Source organism: Aulonocara stuartgranti (assembly GCF_965226115.1).
Source record: "Aulonocara stuartgranti genome assembly, chromosome: 2".
Lineage (NCBI taxonomy): Eukaryota > Metazoa > Chordata > Actinopteri > Cichliformes > Cichlidae > Aulonocara > Aulonocara stuartgranti.
In genome coordinates, this window is record NC_138940.1 from 35,596,346 (window position 1) to 35,618,851 (window position 22,506).

The following is a 22,506-nucleotide window of genomic DNA, read 5'->3' on the forward strand; positions in this document are numbered from 1 at the left end:
GCAGGACCACCTTCAAATTCTTCAGCTTCACCAGTTTCGTTTACAATCTTCAGTTGCCTACCTCAACAGATAGACAATTGAAGCTTAGACACAATTAGATTTTCTAGGTAGGAAAATGATACTAAATTGGTTTTGGAATGGATAAAGCGGAATCCTGGAATTTCATTCCCAAAAATATGCAAAAAGTTATGGAGTAAGTTGAAAAGCTGTGTCCATGCCCCAGTAAACCAACCAGTTTAAACCGATTCAAGTATCTTGACAAAGTTATGATAGAAGGTTGTAAATAACTGCCAAAAGCATCTTGCTAGCTAAGGTGCAACTTGCTAAGTGACCTTTAATCAAATATTAGTGGCAGTGTATGTATTTGAGATTTGTTAAAGATTTATGCTGTACAATCATTTCACCCTGGCAACAGAACAGTTCAAATAAATCACTGAAAGCCTTAAATTACAATTAGCATATGTAAAGTTCTTCCTGCTGTAAAATATAGAAGTCTAAAACCACCTCTCCATCTCTCATCAATCTTTCCATGATGATCTGAGGCCTGCCTCAACTCTGAGACTACATGACATTACCAAAGAACTAGGTTTGCATGTCAAATGCTTTGGAAATTCCCAGAGGTTTGCAAACCTGTTTGGCAAGTCGGTCAGCAGCACTCGCAGTTTTGAAATGTACACATCTTTCACAAACCTATGTAGCAATTAATGTTGCTCACACTCAAGTGTAGGGCTATAACAACATTAGAATTTCAAACTCAGTACTACTATTAAAAATTAAGAGTCCATTGTCTTTTAAATAAATATTAGAATAACACTTGTCTGTATATTTAGCTACAGTCCTGTTTATTTTTGGCTCAGCGACACTGGTGAGACCCGTGGCCACGATTTCTGTCTAGTTGCTGATGACCTTTTCTCCGCCTCAATCTGTGACTTTTAAGCGAAACATAACACTTTCTAGACACAAATAATTATGTTAAATCAATTTTGTAACACAAGTTGTGTGCTAATTTTTTTTAAATCTCGTTAAATTAACATTGTCTCTTTACATTACAGAATGTAGGACTGATGATGTTTGGTGCTTAGCTCCATCATTGTTGTCGTTTCATTTCCTTAATACTCACTATTAGATTTTCTCCAGTTTTTTCCCTCCTTTTTTTGTTTTCCTGCCTGTCAGCTTGGACATTGTCATACTACGCATATACTGTAATAACTGAAATGACACTAATGAAAAAGTAAACCAGTAAAAGAAACATGAGAAACACAACAAGAGGAGCCTATAGAGAATTTATTGAGCTCATCTTGGAAAAACAAAATGTGTTTGATCATAATTCTGATTGCAAAAGCTGCCAGACAAGATGGGTTTGAAATAATGGTAAGTCAACAGACAGCTAAGGTAGCAGTTGGGTACCGGTATTTGCTAATAGTTACATGTATGACATTAACATGTGTGCTGGACAGGTTAATGTTTCCAATAACTGGTTACTATTTATATGTTGTTGAAATGGAAGCTTTACTGACTCCACAATATACCCCATAAAGACCAGGGTGTTACTCTTTAAGGTACTTTTCTGTTTGCCATGCTTCTGTTTGAGTGCTCAACTGGTAAAGAGTGGAGAGACTGTGTGAAGAATGTATGTTAGGCTGTATGTCAGCTAGAGAAGATGAAGGCAGTACTGTTTGTATTAAGTAATAAGATTAGTATCTCATTATAGGTGGGATTTATTTACATACATACATAAGCTGCCTTTGTTATAAAGGACACTAAAAAAAGCAAGTATTGAGGTGTTTTTAGAATTTTGATATAGGTGCTTTAGGTCTCCATTCTGGTCAAACCGCTACTTGAGTGAACTATATTTTAAACTTCCAGATTTTATCACATGTCCACTTTTCTCAATAAAAGCTGACTTCTCATTCAGCAATAAAAGGAAATGTTTTTATCTGCTGCTGTACAATAAGAAAAAACAGTATCTGCTTATGGCCTGCAAGTACTGGGGCAACTACCGGTACTGCAGCATTACAAGCATTCAGTTATTGCAGCATTATCCGTCCTTCAGAATGCTTCAGATGTGTTTTTCCATGCTGGTCTGGCTTTTGACATGCTGACTACTGTTAACAACTAGTAGCACCTGTTGGAAACGTGCTAGGGGCTTTCAGTAACTGATGAGAATCAAGAATTCCCGAACAGAGCTGTTACTCTTTGGTTAGCAGTAAGGGTAACAGTGCATCTAAGTGCCACAGCCCATAGAAGGCATGTAAAGTCATCTGATTTATCAGGCCTGTTTGATTAGGGGAGATGCATATTGATTATGTGTGCTCAGTTTTGCCGCCATTAGTCTTGCAACCGTGAACTGGCTGGTGAAGAGAATTGCTTACTCTGTTTTCTCTCATCCTTCCTGTCTCCGTCTGATCTCTTGCACTCTGCCCAGTAATAGAAACACAGCCAAAGAAGCTCATCTGCAACACACAGCGGGATAATAAATATATTTAGCGTGGGGAGAGAGGTACCATGAAAGAATAAACGGCCTGCTGTGAGATAGTGGGCTGATGAAATATAGTGGGGGAGACCGGAAAGACCTGCGTGACTCAAGCCTGAAAAACTGTAGTGAATCTGGGGGTTAGATATGTTGCCTCTTTGCGCCTCGCAGTTTCCTTTCGAATGGACGGACATTTTCAGCCTTCCTATAGTGGAGGGGGCAGTTCAGGCTCAATACAAAGGGACCATGGATGGCTTTTTCTGGCAATTTTTCCACTTCCTTTTAAAACCTGGATTGAATTCTCAGTTTGTACCTCTAAATAATTCAGGTTGCTTCATTTATTTTGAATTCTCCTTACACTCCTCCTGCCGTTCCTGACCCCCACCTATCCTCACCAGGCTAGTGGCACTCAAAATGTATCCTCATCATCCATATACAGTGGGGCAAAAAAGTATTTAGTCAGCCATCGATTGTGCAAGTTCCCCCACTTAAAACGATGACAGAGGTCAGTAATTTGCACCAGAGGTACACTTCAACTGTGAGAGACAGAATGTGAAAAAAAAAATCCATGAATCCACATGGTAGGATTTGTAAAGAATGTATTCGTAAATCAGGGTGGAAAATAAGTATTTGGTCAATAACAAAAATACAACTCAATACTTTGTAACATAACCTTTGTTGGCAATAACAGAGGTCAAACGTTTACTATAGGTCTTTACCAGGTTTGCACACACAGTAGCTGGTATTTTGGCCCATTCCTCCATGCAGATCTTCTCGAGAGCAGTGATGTTTTGGGGCTGTCGCCGAGCAACACGGACTTTCAACTCCCGCCACAGATTTTCTATGGGGTTGAGGTCTGGAGACTGGCTAGGTCACTCCAGGACTTTCAAATGCTTCTTACGGAGCCACTCCTTTGTTGCCCGGGCGGTGTGTTTTGGATCATTGTCATGTTGGAAGACCCAGCCTCGTTTCATCTTCAAAGTTCTCACTGATGGAAGGAGGTTTTGGCTCAAAATCTCACGATACATGGCCCCATTCATTCTGTCCTTAACACGGATCAGTCGTCCTGTCCCCTTGGCAGAAAAACAGCCCCATAGCATGATGTTTCCACCCCCATGCTTCACAGTAGGCATGGTGTTCTTGGGATGCAACTCAGTATTCTTCTTCCTCCAAACACGACGAGTTGAGTTTATACCAAAAAGTTCTACTTTGGTTTCATCTGACCACATGACATTCTCCCAATCCTCTGCTGTATCATCCATGTGCTCTCTGGCAAACTTCAGACGGGCCTGGACATGCACTGGCTTCAGCAGCGGAACACGTCTGGCACTGCGGGATTTGATTCCCTGCCGTTGTAGTGTGTTACTGATGGTGACCTTTGTTACTTTGGTCCCAGCTCTCTGCAGGTCATTCACCAGGTCCCCCCGTGTGGTTCTGGGATCTTTGCTCACCGTTCTCATGATCATTTTGACCCCACGGGATGAGATCTTGTGTGGAGCCCCAGATCGAGGGAGATTATCAGTGGTCTTGTATGTCTTCCATTTTCTGATGATTGCTCCCACAGTTGATTTTTTCACACCAAGCTGCTTGCCTATTGTAGATTCACTCTTCCCAGTCTGGTGCAGGTCTACAATACTTTTCCTGGTGTCCTTCGAAAGCTCTTTGGTCTTGGCCATGGCGGAGTTTGGAGTCTGACTGTTTGAGGCTGTGGACAGGTGTCTTTTATACAGATGATGAGTTCAAACAGGTGCCATTCATACAGGTAACGAGTGGGGGACAGAAAAGCTTCTTACAGAAGACGTTACAGGTCTGTGAGAGCCAGAGATTTTCCTTGTTTGAGGTGACCAAATACTTATTTTCCACCCTAATTTACGAATAAATTCTTTACAAATCCTACCATGTGAATTCATGGATTTTTTTTTTCACATTCTGTCTCTCACAGTTGAAGTGTACCTCTGGTGCAAATTACTGACCTCTGTCATCATTTTAAGTGGGGGAACTTGCACAATCGGTGGCTGACTAAATACTTTTTTGCCCCACTGTATGTATAAAGGCTCATCCAGAGATTTTCTGTGCTATGGCTCAGCTCTAGCGTTACTCAGAGTGTTTGCTGTGAGATGCGAAGAGAATACTGAGACGTGTGTATTCTGGGTGTTTGTGTTTTTTGCTTCGTGTCTATGTCTCCATCCGTGTGTCTGCGCATGGAGGAAGTCGGGTGGGGACGTCAGCATCTGTGCTGTTTCATCATCCCAGTTTTTCATCGTCACCCAAAATGATAGGGTACTCGCTGACACAGAGAGAGAGGAACAGCATGTTAGGATTTAACGAATGCTGGAAGAAAGACGAACGTGTCCCCTCCTACACGTTCATCACTTAGGTAAAGCAACAGCCTCCAGTGATTATCTTCATGGCAAACTCCTGGCTAGGAAGGAAGTGTTGTTTAGTCAAAGGGTGAAAGATTTGTCTTTTTAATGTGGCTACAGTTCACTGAGAAGAAATGCTTTGTAGGAATACCACAGTCAACCATGCCTTCTAAGCAGTGGAAGCAGGGGAAGGAAAGGGCCACCATTGATTTTTGTCATTAGTCCTGTTGCTCTCCTATGCAGCGTCTTAGGATAATTAATTGAGTAGTAATTACAGTCAGTGTAGCTTGGTACATTATTAAAGATAATGTCATCAGAGGGGCTGTAGCTGAGATGGAGTTTTTTTTTTTAAAGCTTGTCAGCATTAGGACATACTGTAAATGCTGTTTTTTTTTGTTGGTGTTGCATGGCTCTCTGCCAGTGTGGTGTGGTGTACTGCAGTTTAGAAACCCATGCTCTACATGGGGAAAAAAGCAGCCGCATCAAGAACTTATGTCTAAGTAGCTAAATCTAGTGATTTGTCACACACACACACACACACACACACACACACACACACACACACACACACGCAAACAGAGTACAGAGAGTGTGCACTTAGCTGGAAAAACCATACCCCATCTAAGGCTAAACTACTTTGATATATAATTAAAGAGAAATTTAAGTGTGACTAGGCTGTAGTTTAAAATGTGCTTGCTTTTCCAGGCCTTAAAATGTGAAGTCTGGAGGTTTTCTCCGTGAAATCCCTGGAAAATAATGTGCTTTTCTCATTCTCCGCAGGACTTTAATTTAACTGGTTGAGAACAAAGTGAATAGGTGAACAAAGTTCACACTCCTGAAGGCGGATTAAGTTATGTGTTAGTAAATGAATGTTTCAAGACTAAACCGGTTAAAAACATCCATGTCTATATTGTCTGACCACAGTTGTCTGTCAGCAGTTTGTGACTTCACATGCATTTCCTGTTTTTAATATTAATGGGCTTTTATTGTGTTTCTTTAAATTTCAAAGGTCATCTTTTTTGATGTTACTCACAGAAAATACTTCAGCTTGGGGATGACCTTTAAAAAGCCTCTCATGAAACCTGTTACTCACAAAACAACTATGGCTTTTAGACATTTTATAAGTTGTCACTATACCAAAAGTGTCGCTATATGTGTCTGTGACCAAAATGTTTGAGGAAGTTGTTCCCAGTGCAAGGTCATGATGAGTTTCCCTCCTCCCTGTTGTCGAGAGATGCAGTCTAATATAGGTCAGTACCAGCCAATGGTACACTACACTCTGTGTCTAGTACAGCTGCAGGCATGCTAGTGGAACAATGAGCCTTTGCCTATCCACAACAGCTCCTTAGGATCAGCGCGCAGTTCAAGTTGGACTGTTATTACTCTGAAGGCTATTCATCACAATGTGCAAACAGCGGACAGAGGAAGAGAGTAGCCTTTAATATGGGGCCTTAATTCAATGCCATGGGCCAAGTGTTGCTGAATCCATAATGGAGGTAACTCCTATTATAGTATCATATGGATTAATGTATCTACCTTTTATTGATTTGGTAACCTTTTGTCTGAAACTGTTATTTGCTGCTTTTAATGTTTTATTTATTTATTTTTGGAGAGGGAACTTTATTAACTTAATTGCAAAATTCAGGTGTGTTGCATTGTGTCCAAGTGTGCTGCTTAAGAGACAAATGCTGTTTAAAGCTTTTTGTGCGATTGCTTTATTATGTGCTGAACCACCCAAAACCACTTTTGCATGAAATTAATGGTGCTGTACAAAGACAAGTCGATTTGATGTAACACTGTTTGGGAATGAAGCAATAGTTCTTCTGCTTTGTTAGGAGAGTAAATATCCTTTTTTAAAAACTTTTAAAGTGAACTTTTTCTGAACTTGTAGTCTCTTCAGTAAAACTGTTTTTATTCTAGGTGTTCCACTCATAATGAGATGAAAGAAGCTGACTTTGAATTCTAAAGTAATATAGGCGCAGTAGAGTTTTTGTAGTGTGTTCAGATTTTGCAGGCATCATCAGCCACGTAACCAGTGGTTGCTGATATATTTGTGGACTATTTATTGAATCATCTTTCTTTTAAACTGGACAAAACTGAGCAGCCAAGGGGCCTAAATGAGGATGAAGAGCACCTTTGAGCAGCCTTTGAATGATCAAACGGGTGACAAGCACATATGCTATTAAATAATCTGGATGCACATCCTGTAATCTGTGGCGCTAACTGTGTAAAACTACCAATATGTGACTAGCTTACATAGCATAGACTCCGGGATAGCTCAAAATGTCTTTGGATGAAGGAATGGGGATTTCAATTCTGGAAATCTTTTTGTATTTTGAATCTGTTAGGTTTAAAAACAGCTAAAGGACTTTGTGCTGAAATTAGACAAAATAGCCCACGTAAGATTGCTTGATTTAGAAATTGTTTTCCCACACAAGAAATACAACAAAGAGGTGAGTACTCCTCAAAGTCGTTGTAGTAACAAAGCTTTAATTTTGTGCCTTTGTGCTATATTTTCCTCAAAGGAAAATGTAGCCACTCTAAATTCTTCTGGTATGGGCAGTGAGCACTTTGATGTGTAATCAAAATTGAGAGAGTTACAATTAGTGAGACCGAGTGAGCATGCTGGAATAGGACAGGCAAGTGGGCTGACAAGAAAAACAGAGAATGTAACGGAGCAATGTGCCAGAGAGCTGCAAGGGTAAACAGCACTAACTCAGCCCATGTATCTTTCCCCTTTTATTCAAACAGTCATTACTCAGCTTTTTTTTTTTTTTTTTTTTTTTTTTTGCTTGTCATAATCACAGTTTTAAGTTTCTGTTAGAATGTTTTTCCTGTCGTCATTAACGGTTTTTAAAACAGTTTGCTAGAGACGAAGCATTTGTTCTGGAAAGCCTTCCAATACTGTCAGAATCCTTTCGGGTGTTTAGGCATATATTTTATGTTTCGCTCACACTTTCTCCTCAATGTGGGGAAAATAGAAAACAAAGATCCAGTTCAGTGACATTCTCAGTGTAGTGCAGGTTGTACACATGCAGCATGAACAAGAACAAACATTCGTCCCTAGTGCTCTCTCTTCTTTGCAAAGCTCCCTCACACCTCATTAAATATATTTAAGTAGCTTTTCTGAGTGCATTTTTTGAAGCTTAATGGCACAGCTCTTGCATTATGTACTGGAAGAGCTTAGTGTTTTATAACCCTGCTGCACAAGGTTATAAAACCACCAATGGAGACTGATCAGAACAAAGCTGAGCATGCTGTATTCTTTTGGGCTTACATTTTCAAATTGCTTCAACAGTTTAGTAAGAAAAAGCTACAGCATCGATTTAGTTTGACCACAAAATCTATTTGTGTCCAGAAAAACAGCACTTGCTGAACCATTGTCACACTTTGTCAGTAGATTTTTTTTTTCTTCTGCACACTACAGTGTCATCTTTACTTCTTGCAAGACATGCACGTATAAGCTGTTGGAGACACAATTCAGTTAAACCTTGACAGAAGGCTTAACAGCAAAAGATCAGAAAACACTTTCTTGTCCAGAGAGAGAAATTGTGCGACCCAAAACCACTTCTGGCGGTCTCTGTAACAGACTTGCTGGCCATAAATGGTAACATGTTTGTGTCAATGAAGCAGCGTGACAAAGAACTGGATTTCTTCTAACATTCCTGTGTCATTTACACCTCAGGATCATCTGAGGGTTTTGCATTTCTGCTCTGGAAGACAAAGAAAAAACAGCAGTATTGAATCTGCTATTTTCTCTAAATGAAGTGTACAAGCATATGCTGTTATGTAAAGACAGCGATCACGTGCAGAAAGAATGTATAACAGCACAGCCACAAAGTACTCAGTTTATCTTGATTGTGTGGTTTTTACTGTAGATTGTTTGATGTACAGTTGTGGTCAGGAGTTTACATACGCCTATGGGCATGAACATCATGGGAGTTTTGGGCTTTTGATGATTCCTTGAAACTGTTTCTCTTTCTCTATTCCACATAGAGTTAAACTTATTGAAACAGGCTCAAATCACTCAATCACTTAAATCTTTTAATAAGTGTTGCCGAAGGTTCTACAATGCCCTTTAACTTTAACTAAATGCTAGTTCATTGCTAGTGTGAATGTGAACGGTTGTCTATTGTGGTACAATGTGGTGAAATGGTCTGCCCGGTCTTTTGCAGTTTGTTGGTTGGTTTATGGAGTGTTTTGTGTCTTATGGTATGAATTATGCAAGTATTGCTCACAGGAACGGCACAACATCATGTTCTCGTACACAGCCACATCTGACCTACTTCTGGCTTGGTTGTATCATTTTTAGAGCAGAAATAATTATTAGGTACACCATAGTAGCTGTTCAGTCGGTCTATCACTATTATAATATAATATAGGAGTGTGTGTCTGTATGTGTGAGGAAGAAATATAATGCAGTCAAATAAAATACTTCAGACTGCTACACAAGAAAAATGACCACAGTGGTATCAGCATCTCAATGATACAGTGCCAAAGGCATTAAAAATACATGAAATAATCATTTAAAAATCTGCGCTGTCAGAGAGTTGTGGTCTTGATGGATTGTGATACAATGAATAGGCCTTGGAATTTTCTGGTTACTCAGTTAGTTCTGCTTACAACATGCAGATTGACAAAACAGGATAGTCACTGAATAGTGAGATGGTGTGACAGCGCACAGTGTCATCAGACCAGAGTCATCATTGGGTGTTTGGCACCAGCTGAATGCAGTCTTACATTCCCCTCGCTCTCAGCGGAGCACCTTTCCCCCTCCGTCCAAGCCTGTGCTTATTTCACAATGTATGCATAATTAAATTTAGGGCATATTTTAATATAAAGTTTTAAGCCCCGCTCAATTTTCTAATGCACCATTTATTTTTGACTGAGCAATTACATCTCAGCTCGATTGACCATCGGCTATTTGCTTTATTGATCTCCATTCACTTTTGGTAGTTGGTGCTTTATCATCAAGGGTGAATACAGTTTGATATTGACATACTGGCACTTGACTCTGCTTTACTTACTAACATCACTGCCATTGAATAGATTTGTTTGACCTTTGACAGTGAAGCAGAGATAATGCAATAAGTTCTGTTTTTCCTTACATTAGCATTTCTTCTACGGGCTTTAGCTCACTTTTTTGGAGATGAGCATTGCAATCACGTAACTGCTCAAAAATGAAGTGGCCCCCACCATCTGACCCTCATTATATTTTACAGTGACTCCACCACTAAATCAATGGCCGTTCAATAGTTCTATTCTTATCTTTAGTGCCGTAGGGCATAGACTATTTCCTCATTCAATACAGAATACTTTTTCCAGTTTTCACCATGAGTTATGTTTGTGTAGGTGCCGCTTCTTTTTGAGAACCCTCTCTGAGGTGACGGGGTTTGCTTATGTGTGCTCTTTCACAGCTTTTAAGCACCACTGTTGGCTTAGTCTGCATTACAAGTAGCATTTTTTCCTGACTGATCCGTGACCTTAAAACTATGGACAGAAGCCAGTAACCTAGTATTGCTAGCTGTCTGGTCTATGAACCCGTAAAGTAAAATCCAGAGCCCTTGAATACTTTGATTCAATGATATTCTGGTTGTAGAAGGTGTGTTTGCTTGCATTTTATGCTGTGATAGAGAAGCCCTTTGTAAAAGTGTTCTATTGTTTACTACTAGTTAAAAATTTGCTTTTACAGTTCTTTCAGAGTCCATAGGACAACTTTCACAGTTACTACTTCTACACAGAGTCAGTATAGAGATCCTTGGGTTATTGCTCCTGGGGGCAGATTATTGCTATTTGATATGGGTGAGGGATATGGATATGCATCAAATCTTGGATCCTGTTGTACTTCTTTCCTCTCAAACTCCTCTTCCTACTCACACTCTGTTTGCATCCGGTCCTGATGGAGTGTAACTGTGTGCTGATCGGGTGGGGGATGCTAAAGTTGACATCCATACTGAGGTGTGAATGTGGCTGTTCATGCATAAGGGAACATTATGTAAACCTATTGGCTCCCTTTTCTAGTCTGGACTATAGGAAAGATGGGATGTTTTTTTTACAGAATTAACACTAAGAATTTGTTCTTATTTAGCCCCCCCCCCCCCCCCTCCCCCCCCAACTATTAATGAGAAGCAAATGGCTGCATAAATTCATTATGAATGCTGCGATTTTTATTTATTTATTTTGGTCCCTACTTGCATAAATTAGACTTCAAGTGTTTGAGGCCATTCTTTGATCTAACCCCTTGTCTGAAACAGACTTTGGGAAGTTTGCTGTCCAGGTGGCCGCAATTCACATGTTCCCTGGCACTTGTCCAGGATCAGATGTTCATGATAATTTGTCGTCTCAGCCCACATGCTACTGGCCTTTTATATTAGATAAAGCAGATCCCCTGCCAGCACAACTTTAATTATTTACAGTCACAGTATTAGCAGAACAACTTATGCTTGAACAGAAAATATAGCTATTTTTAAAACATGTGGCTAGAGTCCTCATTTGGACGATGAAATAAAATGACTACAGCACGCAAGCGTATTTTCTGACACTCTTTCTGTGTGTCTTCTTTGTGTCAGTGTCTGATATTTTTTGCTTATGCAATGACATTTGAAAGTAGGCATTCATCATTGTTTTTTGTTTTAAAAATAATTTGGCTGGTAAAAATGAAGTACTTGTTCACAATATCAAGAGTTTATGATTAATCCCAGAGATGAATCGCCTGTCTGTCTGGCAAGTAGTGCTTTCTGTTGTGGTTGTAGAGTGGTCATTTTCTTTTTTTTTTTTTAGATATTAATGTTAATGTGCATAATTGTACATAAATACAAGGGGACTAAACAAAGACATGTACATTTGGACTATGCGTCAAATATGGTAATTTGATATTGGTTACATACATTAAATTGAAAGTACACTGAAAACCACTGTCAGCTGTGTATTATATATGAGTTTTCTGAAGAATTATAGTGCTGTAAGACTAAGTATCTGACAGCCCGAGGTAGTTTCACTTCTGCCATTATTGAGTATCCAACCCAACGCCCAGTTGAAGTGATTGATTGGTGAGTGTGTACTACTTTGAAATGAGAGCACTGTGATTCCAGCAGGAAACTAAATCTGTATGCCAGGTTTCCAATAATCAGTTAAATTCACTAGTTATCCAACGTATGAGTACAGTATAAAAATAAGTTGACTAAGCTCCTCCATAGAGAATCATAGAACCTGCTGATTTTAAAAATTACAACACTTGATATTGGCATCATATTGGTAGTAATACAGTATGTTGTCGTTGATAATTTGTTTCACTCCTACATCAAAGAATGGCATATTACAGTATGCAGCTTGTTTAACGGCAGATAAGCTTAACAGAAAAGGTATTACATAAATCTCCTCTATCTTGTGATACAGTTTGTGAAAACCGAGCTAAAGTCCAAAAGGTTTCATGGTTTACTTTTTTTTATGTTTCTGAAAATGTCAAAACTTCTAGATCATTAAGCATAAAATATTTCATTGATCTACTATTAATTTTTAACTTAAAGATCACAAGCCATGTTTATTCTTCAAATTATTGTCGTTTAGCAATGATGAATTGGGATAAATACCCATAGCATGTTTGTTAATGGTTAAACCTAAAAACTCTGTTAGGTTTCTGAGAAACCACGCATCAATCACAATCCAGGCCAAAGATGGAAAAGTTGCCGACGTCATTAAGAAGGCAGATTTAGTTGGTTGACCAGTTGCTGGGTGACTGGGGGTTTGCTTTATGAGGTGTTGTTTGTTTGCAGTTCATACATCAAAAACTGTTCCGTAAGCTACATTTTTCTGACATACTGTTCGATTAAGATGAGATACAAGTTAAGATTGGACATAATGTAAAGGCTGGTTGTTCTTGATTGAGAATCCCAGCTGCACACAAAAAAATGCCACAGTCTATCAGTATATTTGGCTTTTTGCATGTGCAATACCTTTTTTCTATTGGTTACAAATGGAAATGTCAAAATATGAAATGGGGAAAGAAGCAGTTAACAACTGTCTCTTATATTTTGACAACTGTTAAAGTAGTAACTAAAGCCACTAAGGCTCTCCAAATCATTTTGGCTCTGAATTTAAAAGTTTTCACAAACTCTTGACATTACACATCCTCGTCATGTTGTTAAAGCTCTCAGTGGAAAGCCTAACCTTTTAACATGGGAAAGAAAATATTCAGGTATACAAACAATATAGATATAATTTAAATGGTCAACAGTTTGTTTATTGTAATAGGGTTAATTATTTACAGTCAACAGAGTCAGGCTAATCTCTCTATAGTGAGATGGGAATATCCTTGAAGATAAGAAAGATGTGAATTGGAAGCAAGTATTGTTGTAGGTCTGGCTAATGCATTGTACTGGCTTTGTTTCCAGCCCTTGTAGCTGTCCACCTAATGGCTTGGCCAATACTTTTAGGTCACACTTGGCATTCTGGGGACAAAAAAATTGAGATTGGACTCTGTTTTGATTTTGGATAGACCAATTTCCTTTTCAGTGATAATGAATCATCACTCTTGGCACTGATCTTTTCTGTATTTAACGGAATGGATATTGGCTAGATATTTCCTTGAACAATAATAAAGTTGCAAAATCAGTTCTGTAACTCTCTAGGGAACAGTGTAGTGACATATTTAACAAACCTTAAATAAAATAATGTTCACTGTGTGTGGGAGATGTGTAGTCATGGTCTTCTCTTTTTTTCCACACAGAGAAGAATAAACCGTTGTCCTACCTGACAATTTATCACTTTGATTTCTCATGTGAGTTTCCTTTTTTGGGTTGGTATTTACAGTTGCTCTTGAGATTTATGTAAGGTGAGCACCATGGAAGTTATGACAACAACCTGGCTTCTGTGCATTGTTTGATTTACCTTATGTGCCTTTATCATTTTGGCAGGACACAGTATACCTCTGGTTTCTGAACAGGTTCCTCAAATGTTTTCTCTTTCAAATATTAAATTAACACACACATCCACATTAGAGTGCATACTGCATTAGAACAAAAATCCAAAAATCTAAGCTGTATATAAAAGATGCAACATCCCCCAAGTGTCAAGTTTGGCATTTGAAAATTTGGAAATCCACTTATTTTTCCTTTTTTTTCTTGCTTTATCTGCTAAAGTTTGAAATGTCTAGCTACCTAGTTTATAAGTTGCTTCACTCACTTTGATATTAAACGGATTGCTATTGGTAACAACTGGACCCAATGGAGTTGTGTGGATATACGAGAAAATGCAGGTTTTGGCCTCTCTGTTTTCACTTGATTAATTTTCTTAACTTTTTTTTTTTTAACTGTATTGAACATTTTGACACTATGACAGACATAACAGAAAGTGCACATGCATTTATATAATCTGAAAATAAATTTCACCTTATTTTGAAATCTCTTGAAGATTCTGGCCCTTATTGAATTTTTATCTAGCCATTTTACAATATATTGTCCAGTGCCCAACAGTTTTCCACTTTTCAAATCTTCATTTTCTGATTCACAGTTGAAACTTTAATCTCATAATTATATGGCTGGAATTTAGGCATAATTAGACTGCCTCTGTCTGCAACTATTAAAGAATATGCAATTTTTTAAAATTTGTATTAGATCATGGGTAAAATTTGGACTTTTTTTCTCCCAACAAATTCATGACTGTTGTATGGTGCACACTTGATTTTGTACCCGAATTCAGTATTTAAATGACAGGAAGAAGAGTGAATTACTAACATGTCCTGTTCCTTTTTTTTCTCTCCTCTATTTATCTTAACCCCCATCCCTCCTCTCTAGTTTGGTGGTGAGGACAGAAGAGTAGGCAGTAGGACTATCTATGTTGGTCATCGGCCGTGTCCTGCCAATGAAGTTTTCATCCCACCCAAGTTCTGTGATAACAGGATTGTGTCCTCGAAGGTAAAAACATTACACTCCCATGCATTTGCCAGGGCTCCAGTCTGGCAATGCACCAAGACTTTTGTTTGTTCCTAAGCTTGTGTTATGTTTTATCTACCTGTAGGCAGTTTTTTTTATTTAACACTTGCAAAATGAACTCTTGAAGAAGAAAAGAAAGTGTGTACATTATTGTACTTTATTGAGCCCCGTGGGGAAATTGCTCTCTGCATTTAACCCATTCACTCAGTGAAGCAGTGGGCAGCCATTGGGCGCCCGGGGAGCAGTGTGTAGGGACGGTACCTTGCTCAGGGGTACCTCAGGGTAGCTGTTAAGGGGAATCGAACCCCCGACCTTCCGATCATGGGGCAACCACTCTACCTACTGAGCTATCCCTGCCCAGTCATCAGCATTCCAGTGGCTTCCTTCCTTTGTTTCCTGTTCCGACTGCTTCTCCTCATACTTGTCTTGGCTCCCAATGGAAGGCGATTATTTGTCTGTCAGTGAAGCACAGACTGTGGCAAGGAAATACATGGCTGCTATTAATGTACTGGAACGGTGGGCAATTTAGGCTTCCCCTGGGCTCTGACTACAACCCCCCTTCTTCACCACCCAAGTCTTACTCTACCTGTTAGTTCTGTGTCAACAGCAGGCTTGGGAAAGTACTGACTGACTGGCTTTGAATATCTAAAGTGAAAGTGATCAGGGGAAGCAAGTGAAGTGATAATAAAATGGCTCTAGGATTTATAGTGATGCAGCGCATCTCAGCGAGGAAGGGTCAATCTATTGGTTTCTGCCAGTATGTCAGGGTAAGCAATCTTTAATTACCCCAGCTGCAGTGTTTATTCTCCCTTGTGCCTCTGCTCTTCCTGTTTCTTTCCAGCAGTGTCCAATCTCTGCCTCTTCTCTCATGTTCTCATTGCACCTGCACCCTCCAACCTCTCTTTCTCGTTGCTTTCACCCTCTTTACTTCTTAGCGAAATGAGATATCCATTCTGCTCGTGTGGCATTTCAACACTATCCCCATGCACTCCACAAAAAAGGGCTTTATTCTTGTTTCTGTGCAAAGCTGTGTAGACGTGCTTTGTTATTGACACAAGGTTACCAGCGGGGTATCGTTGAGAGGTCTCTCAGGGAGTTTTGCAGATAAGTGTTGCTTCAGCGCCGATGATATCAACAGTCATGGCCACTTAAAAAAAAAAAAAAGAAAACACAAAAACAGTCACCCACCTCGTAAGTTCATTGACTCTGCATTCAAGGGTAGCCAAATATAAGAGATACATATCTAATCTGAATCAGTGGAATACCTGTGGTCCCCCAAGGCCTGTCTCCCTAGTTGGTGCAAAGAACAGAGACTATAAGCTATTGAAGTTGCCTTCCTATTTTCCTTCCCCAGCTCAAACAGAATAAACAAATGTTTTTACATATGTGCTTCCTCTTTTCTCCCCCAACAGTATACAGTATGGAACTTTCTACCAAAGAACCTGTTTGAACAATTTAGAAGAATTGCCAATTTCTACTTCCTTATCATCTTCCTGGTGCAGGTAAGGGCAAGCTTTGTCTGTCTGCCAACTCAAACAGTGATAAGTGATATAATCTTTTTAAAATAAGGACTTCGTGGGTGCCTTTTGTTTATTTGATGGTGTTAATTTGTAGTCAGGTCCTCCGTATGAAGGTTAGTTTCGGGCCGCATTGTTTTTTTTTAAATTAAGTCTGAATAGATCAGTGTAAGTGATCGACATGCTGACTGTGTTGCCTGCATAAAAAAGGGGATGTGAAACTGCTCTACCTTATTTCCTTACTGGGCGTGTTCATTTGCGTGAACTGCAGAAAGTCAAAAAAAAAGTTTATATTGAAGGCACACTGATCAGTACAATTGGTCATGTTTAAATGCCTTGCTTTACTACGCTCCCTTACACCCTGCTCAGGTTATAGCGTTATGCACAGTCTGTCATTTAATCCTGTTTATAACTTTCAAAGAACATGAAAAATGCAGCATTATGGCAAGTCATCAGCAGTTTAATTCAACTAACTCATTCATCCAAGACCTGGTCTCACATGGTTTTCAAGTAAAACGGAAAGAAATTTGAATAGTTGAAAGTTGCTTCTCACTTTGTCTGAGAAGCCCATTTTAACAGGTTTGTAGTACTCTCATGCTAATCCCTGAATTTCTTTTTGTGTCACTGTTTCCTTGGTTTGTCTTGTCCGTGCTTAATTACTGGAAACTGAACTGGTTGAGGACGCTAACTAATAGACTTCAGCTGTACTCTTAAATGACTTCTCTCCTCTCTGAAGATTTGTTATATACATCTGCTTTTGCTCTTCCATTACCTCTTCCTAATGATCCATTTTTGTGGTCCATGGAAATGGAAACTAACTGGTTTCCTTTTAGCGATAACCTAAACTATGGCAGCAAAGGAGCCGTCTAGTGTAAACAGGTGCTCGTTTTAGACCTTGTCAAGAAGGAAGTCCTTTCTCTAGTCATGGACTCTGAGCTTCTGTTCCCAGAAACCCAATGTTTCAGTGTCAGAAATGAAATTAATCTCAAACAATATCACATTAAGTGTAATATTCATTTCCCCCAGCCTTTCTTCTCTAAGTTGTCTGGATTAATTCTATATTATATATATTATTCTGTATTCTGTCTTAGCTAATGCGTATGAATGCTGAATTTTTAATTTTTATTGTATGGAATTAATGTGAGAAGAATCAATGTATGTATGTGAATATGAGGAATTTCTACCTGTGATGTGTTCATTTTACAATGTTTGTGTGTGAATAAATGTATATGTGTGTGTGAGCTTGTGGATGTTATGTATGAGTCAGTGGGTGTCCTGGGTGTTTACCCAAGCTGCAGTGTGGTTGGCATTTCTCCACTAATCCAGTTTCACTTGAGGGGTTCCTTATCCTAACCACTCAGTCTTTCCTATGCAGCTTGCTATTATATTAGATAGTGTGAAACAGGTACACAGATTGTGCGCTCATTTTGCACTTGCATCTTACAGACAGAAATAAACCTTCACATTTCCCCCGAGAGGCTTAATGCAAATACTCTACCAACAACTAAATGTCATGCATCCTCCAACTCTGTTCTATCCTCCTTTTGTCTCACATTGTCATTTGGTGTCTTTCTTTCTGTCTTTCTGTCTCACATAACCTCCAATTCGCTGCAGCGCTGCACTGCTGACGTCAGCAGCCAGGAAGCCCTCTGTACATCTGAGTGCCACAAATAGACACAGGCTGATAAAAAAGCACCACTCTCCTATAAATAGCCCTGCGTGTCTTTGCTTGAATTTGATTGAATGGGAATAGAGCACTGTGAGAGAGTGGGAGAAATGGTGTTGAGAGGGTGAGAGAAAAGGAGAGACCGAGGAGGGTGGAAAAAAAAAAAAAGAGAGGATGAAGGGGTGGGAGGATGCGAGGACCCACTCCTTTGGGACCCCGGGGAACTGCTGTCTGTCTCTCACTCTGACACACTTCCCGGCTCAGATGAAGGGCTTTCTGCTGCCCCGTTCTGCTGCTGCGATATCACACCAGCACATCAGCAGCAGTACACTCTTATTGCTGTGATTTTTTTCTTTTTTTTTGGCTTTGCATTTGGTGCAGTGGAGGCAAGTGTGTATAAAGTTGGTGGCGGTTGTTCTTAATGGGTGCAGATGAATTGATAAAAGGTTGAGTATATGAATGTTTTATTTTTCTTAGGGGTAGCTGTGTATATAGTGACGTTCTGCTATACTTAAATTGCCACTGAGCCATTGCTGTTGTATAAGTAGAGGCACACGTGCTTTCCAAAAATGTTCCAAGAATTTGTCCATGATATTCCTGACAATGGATACGTTGTGCTGAGTGAGATCAAACTGCATGTATGTTCAGAAACCACCTGGGGCTACACAACCTTGATGTTTTTAAATCACCAAAACAAGGAAGCACCACTTAGTGGTTTTAGTATTAAACACAAATAATTTTCTTTTTTATTATAGCTAAACAGCAAAAATAGTTTAAGCAGGTTTAATATAGATGCATTAAATTTCAGTAAAAAACCCGTCTGTTCCAAAAATGGAGGCTGTCCTAGATACAGCTATGTCTTCGAGGCCTGTCAAGTGATTTGAAATTGTATTATAGTGTGGGATTAAGGTTGTTTTGTGTGGGTTTTGTTGATGAACAGATAAAATGCCACCATCAGCTCTTTCTTTTTTAGTCCTCTATTGAACAGTGGCTAAGGATAAATCAAAATCAAACAACTCTGAGGCTGAAAGTTGGCTTTGTAAAGCATTTTCTTTATACTGTGGTAAACCTTTGCTGGGTTTTGCCATCTGGCTGCTGCATCAGAGAGACGTTAGTTTCTATTTTTCTTTCTGTGATCAGACAAATCTAAATCCAGTCATGTGAACAAGAGGTGATGGACATTAAAGGGGGCCTATTATACTCATGTTCAACTCCATATTTTTATTACTGATCTCTACTAGTTTAGCATTTCATAATTCAAAGCTCAAAATAACATGCAATCTTATACTGGGCATTGGTGCAAATCCTTAGGTTACCCACTATCTCAAACAAGCTGATTTAGCTCATCTGCCTTTAGGGGTCACCTTCTCTTTAGTCCAGTTCTCATTGGCTGCTTTTCTCAAGAGACACTTTCATGACTGTGTAGCTATCTAGTCTTAAGATCTAAAGATTCTTGAAAGTATACCCCCAAATACTCTTGAATGATTGCTGGCTCTCCAACACATCAGGCCACTGCGGCAATATTAATACTTTTGTCTCACCAGAATAGCTACAAACATAATGCACTACTCTAAATCTTCAAATGGTGGAGGTGAACTTGTCTGTCTCTGCTTTGTAATTGATTTATCCTTTAATGAACTGTAATCACAGTAAGGTTCGGATGGATTTCTAGTGCACTGCCCTTGTACTTTTATGAGTGTGTTTTTGAATGGGTAAAGTATGTGGATCTGTGTTTGTGTCAGACAGTGCTTACTAAGTTTGCTGCCATTTTTATTTAATTTTCAGTTCAAGTGCAGTTGAGGAACACTGGAGACTGCATCAAAACATATCCTACTTGAGCCGATGTCTATCTGACACTTTGTAATGCTCCTGGTCAGAATATGAATGAGCTGGATGTGCTGTAACATCCAGTCTGGCTCATGGGGAGCCCAACTGCATTCTGCAGGATCAGAAATGCAAGCGTAAATCCTTCTGATAGGTTTAGGTGACATAAACACAAAGAGCTTTCTGTTTGCTGAGATTTTAGCTGGGTGCCTTGTGAGCCACTGCTCTTAAGCTGGATGTTTACCTGATCCTCACATTCTTATTACATACATGACTTATAAATGCAAAAAACCAAGTCTGATCCCCATACTCTACCTCTAGATTCTCTCACGAAATCCTCAGGCAGGTAAGGTCGGTTTGTCAAAGCTTTCTGCTGGCCCTCTTCCATGCCTTGGCAGAGACACAGTAGTGTTGGAATGCCTGCAGATTAAGCACTCTATCCCTGGCTCACTTGATTAAAAGTTCCGTGGTCCAGAACCTCCTTCCCTCCCCTCCAAAATGTAAATGTCTCCCTTGTGTTCCCTACTGATGAACAAATATGGGAAGTAGTAGAAAAGGACTACACCCTGCATTTAGAGGGCCTGCCTCATCATGCAAACCGTTACCACACATTGCTGCTGTAGGAGGACTCTGTAGTGATGTATGTAATACATTGGCATTGAAACAAAAAAGCATATGTTTATTGCTGAGCGTTAACATTGCGTTTCTCTTTTTCTTCTTCCTATTAGGTGATAGTGGATACCCCCACCAGCCCAGTCACCAGTGGCCTACCATTATTTTTTGTGATTACAGTAACTGCTATCAAGCAGGTAAGATATGTTCCTAATGAGAGTAAGTTTTGGTAGCAGTCACTTTATTGTGATTTTGTTTTGTTTTTTTAAATAGCCGTGTCTTATTGTCCTCCTTCTCTGTATAACACAGCCCCCCTTTCTTCATAACTGCCTTGGTGTGATTTTTGTGTAAAGTACGTGCCTAATGCTCTCTTGGGTTTTGTATTAATGTGCTCTGCTGGTGAATTCTGATTGGGGTGTAGATGAAATAGCCTCTAGGGGAGTGTTAGCAAATGAAGAGAGAGAGAGTCTATTTCAGAGGTACAAATTATCAAGGGGAGTATCTGTTTCTTTGACTCTATTGCTTCCCTGTCCCAGCTTTAGATGTATTGTTTTAAGATTGGCTTTTTAGTTAGTCTACAGCTGCGGCTTTGAAATGCACAATAATGGGTGGATTTCCTTACAATAATATATGGGGTGCACTGATAACACATGTCCGTGTTCATTCACGGTAGTGCTGTTAGTATATTTTTTCACACTGGTTTATACTGTGGAGTTCTGTGAACAAGGCTCAGGCAGTTCCTCCACACATAAAGACGGTGAATGAGATGGTGAAGATAATGTGTTACTCATGCTTAAATAGGTCTTTCCTCTCGGGCTGTATACTTCCTGCCAGAAAGTTTGGAAAAATAATTTCAAACTGACTTTTGAACTAAACTGAGTCCAGGATGAAGGAGAGGGATGATCCTATTAATGCAAACTGAGTGTGGCAAAGCACTGGCAACAGAAAAGGACGATATAACACATGGAAAAGAATAACGAGAAGCCCGTTAAGAACTAAATGATTCTCGATAACCTTATATAAAATGTTCATGTATTTAAGTGAAATTTTTGTTTAACAGAGACCAAGACCTCACATTTTTGGTTGTGTGAACTAATTTATATGGCAGATGCTTCATTATTGTTTGTATTTTTGACTGAATAATTATATGGATAATAATAATAATAGGAATAAGAATCTTTGCATCACTAAACCAGACTTGATCCTCCTATTATCCTGTAATCCTGCTTTTTGGCTCACACTCAGCCTTGGCACACATTTTGGTTTACCCCTCTATTCTCATCTCCTCCATATCCATCACTATCTTAGAGACCTCATAAAGTCCACACTTGGTTTTGTGGCTCTTGCTGCTGCAGCCTTTGAAATTATCTTTTTACCTGACTCAGTATTATTTCATTTTATACTGTTTCTCTGCACTGCTGGACAATCACCATCTCATTCTGCTGCTGTAGGCACTTCTATACGTAATGATGACATGCTGGATGTGGAAATTTAATTGTATGAATTGACATTCATGTTTTATACTCTTCCATGGAAATGACGGATGCCGCTTGTAGTCTGCTGAAACTTCTTTCACCATTAAGAAGCCGTAAAACATTCAGGGAACACCCCTTAGTTTGACAGCTAGTGCTGTACTGTGTGCCTTTTTATTCTGACATCAGTTATAACTGTCAGTGTCCCATAGGTACAGATGTCACGGAAAAGGTTTCTACTTTTTGTTGTGCTAAGCAATGCTATTCTGATTTTGATATATTGCCACAGGGATATGAGGACTGGCTGCGGCACAAGGCTGACAATGAGGTGAATAAGTACCGAGTGACAGTGCTTGAAGATGGCCGGAGGATACAAAAAGAGAGTGAGAAGATCAAGGTACTTTGTAGCAGCAGATGCATCCTAGCTGAAGTGAAAAATAAAATAATTCCTCCAATATATATGCAGAGAGAGGCTGCTGGCAGCTATACAGGACTTTTTGGGATATATGCACAAGGGAGAACATAGTCTCCTGAGCTGATCTGATGCTCAGACATGTTTGTAAAGGCAACTTATTTATCCAGTGCATTCTACTTTTAAAGACCTATAGTTGGCTGGCTCACTTTAAGTAGCTTTCAGGATTTTAAAATGA

The 22,506-nt window shown here is 39.4% G+C and overlaps 1 protein-coding gene across 5 annotated transcripts in view; it reads left to right on the plus strand.

Annotated features, from left to right (window-relative positions):
- atp11c (ATPase phospholipid transporting 11C (ATP11C blood group)) overlaps positions 1–22,506 on the plus strand; it is a 43,118-nt gene that overhangs the window by 3,682 nt on the left and 16,930 nt on the right. For all 5 annotated transcript variants that reach the window (XM_082556368.1, XM_082556369.1, XM_082556370.1 and 2 more), the window contains exons 2-5: positions 14,628–14,747; positions 16,178–16,267; positions 20,501–20,581; positions 22,146–22,253. In XM_082556368.1, coding sequence (XP_082412494.1) covers positions 14,628–14,747; positions 16,178–16,267; positions 20,501–20,581; positions 22,146–22,253 — 399 coding nt within the window. The remainder of the gene's footprint in view (positions 1–14,627; positions 14,748–16,177; positions 16,268–20,500; positions 20,582–22,145; positions 22,254–22,506) is intronic.